The sequence below is a fragment of the Perna viridis genome, chromosome 4, assembly GCF_037379345.1.
Source record: "Perna viridis isolate PV_CMFRI_1.1 ecotype Kerala chromosome 4, ASM3737934v1, whole genome shotgun sequence".
NCBI lineage: Eukaryota > Metazoa > Mollusca > Bivalvia > Mytilida > Mytilidae > Perna > Perna viridis.
The window spans coordinates 20,917,344-20,928,293 of record NC_142448.1 but is presented as its reverse complement, the minus strand read 5'-3'; the positions used below and the strand labels follow the sequence as shown (position 1 = coordinate 20,928,293).

At 33.2% G+C, this 10,950-nt stretch overlaps 1 protein-coding gene across 3 annotated transcripts; it reads left to right on the top strand.

The window, feature by feature from the left end:
* The first annotated feature begins 331 nt into the window (after positions 1–331).
* Positions 332–10,718, top strand: LOC148619278 (GDP-fucose protein O-fucosyltransferase 3-like). Of its 3 annotated transcripts, XM_088578987.1 has the most exons (9): positions 332–453; positions 692–965; positions 2,534–2,586; positions 4,364–5,979; positions 6,411–6,496; positions 6,910–7,484; positions 7,769–8,181; positions 8,851–9,031; positions 10,135–10,718. In XM_088578987.1, exons 4-9 carry the CDS (start codon positions 5,972–5,974, stop codon positions 10,651–10,653), a joined length of 1,782 nt encoding a protein of 593 aa, XP_088435113.1. In that variant the 5' UTR covers positions 332–453; positions 692–965; positions 2,534–2,586; positions 4,364–5,971; the 3' UTR covers positions 10,654–10,718. The 3 variants fall into 3 exon arrangements, with proteins under 3 accessions (XP_088435113.1, XP_088435114.1, XP_088435115.1); XM_088578988.1 differs by lacking the exon at positions 2,534–2,586; XM_088578989.1 differs by lacking the exons at positions 2,534–2,586; positions 4,364–5,979; positions 6,411–6,496.
* The last annotated feature ends 232 nt before the right edge of the window (positions 10,719–10,950 follow it).

Genomic DNA, 10,950 nt, shown 5'->3' with positions numbered 1-10,950 from the left:
AATTTTGGCTGTTCAATACAGACGGAAGTGTTTGTGATATATTTAAATTAAAATGTCAAATACTGCCAAAATCATTCTTGCTGGAGGTTTCTTATTTCGTTTTGTGCACTAGTTTATCAAAATAACAACACAGTTGCAATAATCGTAAACAGTTCTTCACAATTTAAATCTATTTAAGGATATTACAGTTGCTTTATTAACATATGATAGGTTCGATTTATATTTAGATATGACTCAAGTACACAACGACTGATTCCTTTTATAAACATTATGTTTTTTTAACATCAACAGAAAAAAATGCGAACCTCAGCAAGGAATTTATGTATAAATAGAGGAAATGAATACTAAAACTTCATTCACCTGATATCAGACTGTGGCTTCGACCGTGGTCTAGGGTGTTTCATCGCTTACTTCGAAAATCATGAGACGTTACAAGAGAAAGAGAATTACTGAGTAAGTATTTTTTAAATTACTGTTTTGATGATTCAAATTGAATGATACGAATGTTTATTTCAGTAGTTATCTATTTGGGTCTATAATCGACTCTATCTTTTGTCAAGGCCTAGGTCCAGCAATTCACATTGCAAATGTGTATGCATTTGATCACTAGCGATATTTTTTTCGGTTCTACAATCATTTACGAAACCTCTATATTAACGTGATGTACACAGTTCTTTACTTTCTCTTACAGGTAGCTTACTTCGTACTCGGGCGACTTTTAAGTTTCCCAGGACAACAAACCAACCAACCAACTTTTCTTTTTTTCGGTTCCTAGGGGGGAAGTCTTTCATAGCGACCACGCAGACACAGTTTTCTGTGCTTAGTGGTGAGGGATGAATCCCCTGGGAACCCCCCAGGTTTAACCGGTTTGAGGCGTTGTATTTAATTAAGTTCTTCGCCGCGGCCGGTTAGGTGTGGGGGTGTATAATCAACAGAAATGTATCATCGATGGATAATAGCTAAAGGTAAGGTTGCCTTACACAGTACTTAATTTGCTGTAAATACATAACTGCAGAGGTCGAATTCCATTTTATTTTCAATTTACAATATCTTGGATCTTGTTTCCTCTTGAGTTCTAAACTATTGCTTCAAAGGTTTAATCAACTCACTACAATTTTGTCTTTGAATACCGTGTATATTAGAATGGTTTGCTTAAAAAAAAACACACACACACATACGCGTTAGGCCAAATGAATTGTATCATATCCAAATGTTATGATCGGCCTTTTATTATACAATTCCGCTACTTTCTTTTACATAATTTCTTTACACTTAGTGATATGCGATATTTTTATCAGTCCAATGAAAGTATTATAATTTGGATTCTCAGTTCGTGAGCATTAGCAAGCATATAAACGTGTTAGTTTTACTATTGAGCATGTAGAGATATTTCAAATTAAGACTTATTCATAGTTTAATCTGTTAAATTCATTCACCATATAGTTAAAGGTTGCAAGCATAGCTGAATGGGAATATTTCCCTTTCGAAATGAGAATATTATACACGGGACTTTCAACCGTCAAGTAGCAATTAAAGTCTACAAGATAATTCATGCCATGTTACTTCTCCCATTTTTATTTACACATTTAATAAGAGTAAGTTATATTCCTTCATCCAAGTAACTTTATTTTTAATATTTCTAAACTCGACAGTAAAGTTTACTTTCTGTAATTTCGGGCGTGGAAGTAAGTTAACCAATTTCCATCTGAAGGGGAACCTTTATTATTGATCTTTATATCAACCTTTTAACGAAAGATGAAACTTGTATTGTCTGCATTTTGCATCTCTGCAATATTATTCATCTGAAATAGTCTTGTTATGGTCAACACGATTCACAAGACTTTAAAATATTTTCTCAAATTGATTTCACTTATTTAATTATCATTTTATAAAAAAAATAATAATAAAATTTAGATTGGAAAATGTTTATTTAAACCTTTACAAGTGTGGACACAGACTGGTATTGCTCGAGGGGCAAGTATGGACGCAGACTGGTATTGCCCAAAGAGCAAATTTGAACATACATACGTTTTGTCTTAAAAGAGTAACCAATGGAACCAACATTCTAGCGGAAATCAAAGGAATGTAATCAAGGGACAAAGACCAGACATGGAAAACAGACAAACACAACAATGAACATAAAATAACAAAAATAATACATACAAAGTAACAAAAGTAAATGAAAAACTCGGACTCCACTTAAAATGGGAGCATGGTCCAGGTGCATTGGTAGGGTGAACATATTTGCATCGTCCAGAAACCTCCTCCATTTACTGCAATCAATATTTGAATTATGCACATGTTTATAAATATATATAAACATGACTTTGTGTTACTAAATATCTACTGATATCAATAAATGGGGAACAAATTCCACAATGATTTGTCACAACCATAAGACATATTCTTCCTTGAAGCTGCACTTGCATGGATGTGTAGAGCTTGCTATGTCATGTTAATAAAGATTGGGCATTTCACCTTATGTAGGTTAGCTTGGTAAAATTCTGGGTTCGTATTTTTTTTATATTAACAGAAACGAACAGAATGGTATCTGTCAGTTACATGGATGGCCCTAGTTTTACAATGGTAGGCGGCCATAAACTAAAAAATTAAATAGGAGCTATAATTAATTAGTAGTTAGTAAAATCACATCAAAATTGATCAACCATAATCATAAAGTCGAAAATTAAGTGAATATGGATGACGCCGACACGGACGCCGCCGACGATAACGTCGCTGTCAGCACCACTTTTCGGTGACACTAGTACTATTATTATAAACAAACACGCACACACACACACTCACACACACACACATATATATAGCATAGTTGGTCGAGTGGTCTAGGGCGCTGGACTTTGTGCAGGCGGGACTCGAACTCGTACCATTTACAGTCATGTATTCAACGAAAAACATTTGAAATTCTTATGAAACAAAAATACAGCACCGGTACATAAAGGACTTTACGGCTAAATCCATCGGTACTGACTCACAATTAATACTTCGAAAATCAATATTTCAACTAAATCTGGTATCAAACTATTTTATTTTATTTTAAATAGTCACATACATTTGTAGCCTGAAAAAAGTTTCCTTGGACAAAAACTGTATACTTGTTTTGCAGCTGTATAAAATATATCAAGAGGCACTGCCAGTATCATTTGGTTTCATAACCAACATAACGTACATTCAGCACTTCATAACACTGTCATTAACTTTTCTTTAGAATCTCTATTTGTATATATATAAACAATTGATGTAAGAGGTTGGAATTCCGTTCTTTCATACCCCAAGCCAAGTCAGAAAAAAAGCTTGCCAGACAATCTCTAGCACTACTAGGGTAATAAATAGACTATCCGTTTAGGCCTAAAAAATGTTTTCGGTCACCCTACTGACCCTCCTTCAGACCCCTACTTTTTATTTGAAATTTTGAAGAACAAAAATTAACGTAAAAATTCTACTGATTGTCTTTCAGAAAAAAAGAAGAAAATTGAACACATACATGCCATGAGTGTGCTCTTGATCAAGGATAATCCCTTTTCGGAATTCGGCGCTTGAGATATGTTTTTTGTTTTTTTTTTTTGTTTTTACCACCTCCGTCAAAACAAAAAAAATTACTCATGTGCCGAATCACAAATGGGATTAGGCGGTGGACTAAGTCTATTAAAGTTTAGTCTTTTTTCCTTGTACCTTTATGACTTATTTCCTTTCAAAAAAATATCAAATGAAAATAAAAATTCCCTACCTACTGATCCTACACAATTTTAGAATAGTGCTCGAAAACATAACATTATTTTTTTCGGCCATGGAAATTTCTCATCAATTGACTGGCATGCACAAATATCTGTCTTACATGCACTGGAAAGTGTTGATATATATCCCAAAAAAGTATTTTGCTAGGTCAAAAATTCAGCAAATGCTGCTGTAGGGTATACGACGCTGTATACAACGTGCATATTACATAGAGAATAACTAGGTCACTGAGCGACATTAAATCACGTGATAATGCATTAATTTTAATGAATTTAAAGAATGAACGTAGTCACATGACAACTAATTTCCTCGAATACACAATGACCCACATTCACGGGTTTGGATATGTCCGGGGTCTGGGTAAACGCTTTTATGCTTTACATCGTCCATGGGCGACCTAAAACAATAGCCAAGGATGATAGGAAACACCACAGTCCGTCATGTATTACACATGTGAGTGCAAACCGGGTCTATCACAATTGAGTATATATGTTAGCACGAAAACGAAAATTAAACCAAGTATAGGGACAGTCATCTGATTTTCAGCGTCACTTATATCATGCAAATGATTGGCTAACACTGTGTTACAAAAGATTTTTTTGGATTTTAGTGGTTTATATCCACAAAGACAGTAGAATTATCCCCAAGAAGCAACGATCTTCCAGCTTTATAATACACGAAATGAAGGATGTAACGGATATAGGGAAAGTGCTATCATTTTCAACTTTATTGTTATGAGTTATTTATTTAGGCTTTAAGTTATGTACGGCCATGTACATGTACAATCTACACATGTGTTTTTAAGTAGCTAATATTATTAGCGACTTCTTCTTGCATTCGTAATTTCAGTACGTTATATTCGCATATGATTTGATAATTATATATTTATACTCCACGTATATATATATTATCAGGACTCCGATATCTATATATAGCCATTGCCAGTTTTTATTAATCTGGTTCCGGGTAATTGAAAACATTCGGGTGATCACGGTTATTAAAGAGTGCGCAATCATATCAAGGGAACCAAGATTTTAGTGGAAGTCACTCGATTTTAGAGCATATCGCATTTATGCCATTTAGGATATTGAAAGTAAGCCAAAATCAGTTATAGAGTATATTTGACGATTAGCTACTTGGAAGGCTTCAGTCATTGATCGTACATGTATCTTTGTGGTTGCCGTAACTCGTTTGCAACTATATACCGATGATAAAAGGTACACACGTGTCTCTATTTATTTGTCAAAATTTCTATTGAGTAGTCATAAAGATAAACAAAGGCCTACATAATGTTTGATTTTATCATCTCCCTTCCCTACTATAAAACATCAATCATTATCAGAGGTAACATCTGCGTTATTATGCATGTAGAATTATCATTATCTATATTACTGCTCCAAACCAGAAATACTGTTGATTTACACCAGAAGACCTTAGGACATAGTTTTTTTTTTCAACATGATACAATGCCAACACTTCTTACATGAATTTCAGCTGAGCAGATAGTCAATACACAGTATCAGATACTGACATGATAATTGTGGCTAAAATCGAATTCTGCCGTGTAAACAAAAATGTATCTGACAGCTCAATAATAATAACCTTCAAGAAATGAAAAAAAAAACACTTATGGCTTTTTGTTCAACTTATATTTTTTTCGGATTTCCGGAATAAATCTCTACATTGTATACACCAGGCGGTATTTGATTAATGGAATAAAACAAAAATAAATCAAAAAAATATACGCATGCATCTATAAACAAAGGTAAATATCGGCTCGATGTATTGGAAAGCTGTTTTGAGATGCTCATTTGCTTTCGTGTAATTTTGGTCATTTCATGTTCTTTATTGTGTGGGTCCGTTTTCTTTTCTGTCTGGTCGTTGTCCTTGGATTATATTCTTTTGATTTCTGATCAAATCTCGGTTCCCTTGAATTCTCTTAAAATGCTAATGATAAAGAATGAATGAAACTGCATGTGCAACTAGTAGGAACTTATTTTATAGAATATTTCAATACTGGACACATGAATAAAGTGAAAATAAATGTTTTGATCAGAATCAGTGAATGAAATTAGACAAAGCAATACCTTCTGTTTCTTATATTAAGTTCTAATAATAAATAATTACAGTAGCCCACAAGTAATCCTTATTGATCTAAAAATCTCAATACACACCATACGATCATTTATAACGTACATATAGGATTTTTATATACAAAATGCTCAGGTAAAGACAAATTTGTTGACATTTTCTGAAATATTTCGTTTTCCTTTCTAACGATCTCTTCTTACAAACTTTTCAGAATATAATAAGATTCAAGATTAAAAGCGACTAGAGTTAGATTATCAACCCATTCAAAATATATGCAGGTTACATATCGAATTTCTCTTTCTTGCATTAAACAATTTACTAAAATCGTGTATACTGAGTATGTTAACTGTAGGTAAACATGTATTTTACATTTTAAATTGGCTTGTGTCCGAGATTGGCTTTGAATCTAATTACAGGGCAGAATTGATACCCGCCGCTTGCAGGGACATGCGCGGAGAAGTAAGAATCACATCGGTTGAACGATAAGAACCTCCACTTGTACAAAACAAGCCATGTCCAATAATGGACAAGCATGTATAACACAATAGAATTTAGTATTTTTGTAGACGCTGTAGAAAGAAATTGATATGTTCCCTGTTTGGTTTACTCGTTCTTGTACTTGGCTCCTGTTGTTATGAAATATATCTTGCAGGTAATTGCCATTAAAGCATATTGTATACCTAGGTTAAGAGCTATTTATTTTGAGACAGTATACATAAACTACAAAATGAAGTTGTTTTAGTAGTTGTAGGGATAGAAGTTTTAATAAAAGCACCCCTCGTATGAACTGGACCGGATAATACGTTTATGTACACATTAAAATATCATACTGTAAAATCTGATTTATACACTTCAGTTAAGAGGCTTATCACAAATTTATTTTAATTTAAAAAGTAAATAATAACACATTTGCTTTAAGAGTATTCTCATCAGCCACTCAAATTTATTGGTTTGCATGAAATCATTATAGGAAAACTATTACAGCTATTCACACAATTTTGTAAAAATAACAATTTTATCCATAAAATAAGAAAATTTTAATACAAAAAAGTATTTATTTGTTAGATAGGTCATTATCTGATGTCTGTACCGATGAAGACAAATGTGACAGAAAAATAGTCACTGGAGAAAAACAAGCTCTTCATCATGAAAAAATCACTGGAGTAGACAACTATATAACTACAATATCACGAAATATTCCACTCGAATCCATTAGCTCCGACAAATCATCTCCACAATCATTGCTAGAAACTGAGAAGAAATCCTCTGATCTCGAGGGAGCAACTACGGAAAACATTATTTCAACTGAGGCCCCTCGTTCAACGATTGGTCGGGAAATTGATCAGACAGGTGATAACCAAATGTCTACAATAGACGAAGATGACCTAACAACTGACAAAGAAAGTGGAAGAATAAACGAAAACCAACCGACAATAGTAACAGACGATAAACATACATACAGACAGACATATTTCGTAGATAGTCCTACCAAGATAATACCCACTTTAAAACTTCCAAAAATTCTATGGTGGGACTTTTACTCCTATGGTTCTGGAAAAGATGTTGAAATAACTTGCAAACAAGGCGTTCAGTGTCATGCGATCTCTAACAGAAGCTACATATCCCATCCTGATACAAAGGTAATTTAAAAGAAATCACGGCTCTGGGTTATATGTCCAGTAGATGTTAGTTCTCTAGCCTGTTCTAGCTACTCGTGTGACTTTTGTCCTTTCATGAAAGTTGAGGGATATGGAGATTAAACAAACTGTGGCTGTAAGTATTTGCTGCGTATCAATTACTACCATCTAAAATAAAATCACTTCTTCACTCCATGTATGTATTCAACATCATGAAGATAAAATATGGTTGTATATTCAAGAGATTTTCTAGTCTATTTACGTGAATTTTTAAAATCTTTTTGTAGGCTATTTTACACTACGGAACACATATCAATTTTCTGGATTTACCCAAAGAACGGAATCCCAACATGATATGGGGACTTATACACGAGGAATCAATGAAGAACGCTGATTATTTGTTTAATCATGAAGAAATGCTATCTCTATTTAACTATACATCCACTTTTCGACGGGAGTCTGATTATCCCGTCACTACCAACTTTCTGGAGAACCTTGATGACTTACAAAGTAAGCAATTTCTGGTACCAGTAGAGGAGAAGAACCGTCTAAAGGAGAAGGAAGGCTTAGCACCAATCTTTTACATCCATAGTGACTGTGGTGTTCCTTCTAATAGAGATAAATATGTAGAACTGCTACAGAAGTATATTCCAGTTGATTCGTATGGAAGGTGCAACAACAACAAAAAGCTTCCAAATCAGTAAGTGCGGAGACCTTCAGTAAGTGCGGAGACCTTCAGTAAGTGTGGAGTATTTTCTGATAAATATATTATGAGTGAAGAAACAAATCTACAGACCTAGCTTCTGTTTATCTTTTATTATGCTTGCTACAAGTCTCTGTCTATTAAAGTTAAGAAGAAATGAGCATAACTTACTTTATTGATTTCATGTATGTCTCTGTTAGTAAATATATTAATTATTGCGGGAGAGGCAGTTAGTAATGGTATTATAAGAGGGGTTAATTACTTATGATTTCTTTGTCATATATATTATAAAGAGGGACTTGTAGTAAGTCTAATGTTTTTCCTGTTTTGTTACTAATTTATAGGCAAGAGTAAAAAGGTAATAACTATTATACAAATTATAGCACACCATGAAGAAAGTCAACCAATCAGTGCAAGCGACCTATCACAGATGTATAATGTTTTATTCCAATCATCATCAGTAGATTTGATGAAGAGTGAAAAAGTTATGTAGGCCAAAAATATTCTGCATAATCAATTCATTTATCCAAGTTCAGGCGTCAATTATATGATGTACGACCTGTTAATTAGTTGCAAGACCTCATTCTAAAACACACGATATATCTTGCAAATGCAGTTTGAAATAACTATTTTCAATTACACTTTAATAATTATTTTGGTTTGCAGTTTAACATTTGAGAAAAGTATGCAGCCAATGCTGGAGAAAGAATTTTATCAATTAGCAGCCAAATATAAATTTACACTGGCTATGGAGAATGCTGTTTGTAATGATTACATTACAGAAAAAATATGGCGTCCACTACAACTGGGTTCTGTGCCAATCATTTTCGGATCACCAAAAGTGAAGGTCAGACTAATGTAAACATTTACTTCTTTCTCAACAATAAATAGACATTATATCATTAATAGCACATAACTTGTAGGATTATTATGAAAAGGCGATTATAAATCAAGTTAAAAGTAGAAACAATAAAAGGCGATTTATATCGAAAGAAATCTGAAAGACCCCGATCGATTTCATATACGCGATTTTAAACTGGATTGCATATGAATTCTATAAAACAGGGTCGATACATTCCACAGGGTACGGTTTATCCTGAACAAAGTAATCAAAACGTCGTGTGGGTATGTAGGTTTGACGTAACGTTAGTCTTTTCTTCTACTTCCGAGTTTGAAAGGCAAGTCTTTCTCTGATTTCTGTAAAATATAATTAATTTGAAAGAAAGGTTTCATTCAAGATGTCATATATAAATCAAACTAATTTTAACATACACATAATAGCTGTTTTAGTGACAATTTTTATATCTTCGTTTCCATAGGCTACAATATCTTAAACAACTACAGAAATAATTAGCATCCTCATTTGAAACAACTGTATTTACACATCGCATAAAACCAGAATAAAAGAATATTTAAAAATAATTCATGAGGGGTATGATGCTGTACTCATTTAAACATTGACTGGGTCTTTTTATTCGATTATTTCATACCGAGCGTTAGCAAACTGTAAAATACAATAATAGTATAAAGACCTACCAGTGTATAAATGAGTCCAAAACCATACCTAACATGAATTGTTTTTATGCTAAAACACCAAAAATTGCTATATTTTTACCTGAATTACCCAGAAGTAGACATAGCGGATGATAAGTAGGACGTTGTATTATAAAGGTACAACAAATAACAACATAGAATGCCTTCATATTATGAAAAAATATGCAAATTAATACAATTTGTAACCATTGACGGTAAAAAGTTATGAGTTAGAGACATGTCATTTTATTACAGACAGAGTTGAGTTGAACACTCGATATATATTGTTGAGCGCTCGATATATTTTTCCTAGCTTTCGAGAAATATAATTGGAAAAAAAGAAAGTGTGCCCTTAATACCGGAATACTGCTGTAGTTATCTGTTGATGGTCATGTTGATAATCCTTGTACTCAACAGGATTTCTTACCGAGTTCCAAGTCGGCTATAGTAATAAACGATTTCAACATTACCGACTTAGCAGCATTGGTCCACTACTTGGATAAGAATGATACTGCATACAATGAATACTTACAATACAAGGAACCAGGAGGTATAACCAATGGATATCTTGTTAATGTAATGAAGGACAGAGACTGGGATAAAACAGGTCGACGAAGAGTGGGATTTTACTCGTTTTTCTCTGGTTTTGAATGTTTCATTTGTGAGCAAATTCATAAACATGAAACGGCAAGAAAAAATGGACATAGTTTTACAAAGGTAGCAACGTTAGATCATTATGGATGTCCAGAACCTAGAATGTTTAACGAAGATGGGCAGTATATAATTTTAGATAAACGTTTTTCTTACTATTGGCATGAGGGAAAATATAAAGCTAAAGCATTCCGACATTTCTATGATAACCATTTAAATTTTACAATGAAACAAATTGATGAAATGATTGCTACCTATAGAAAACAATCTGAAGGAAATACCTAAACATATGTATGTAAATGTCTTTCTTATAAATATTTGGTTTTATGATAAATAAATGAGTAACTACATTCGTTGAATCTTTCTACCAAAATTGTTTCCATGTCGTACCCTTTGTAGAGTTCCTGTAATGCTATTTCATATCATAACATAAATGTATATCGCTAAAAATGTACCGTTTTTACTTTCCACTATACAAAGAACAACATCGATGGGATAAATACACCTTTCCGGTTCTCTTTCTTAGCTCCATCCACTTACTAAACGTCGTAACAACATATCCATGTTGGTCAAAATATTATA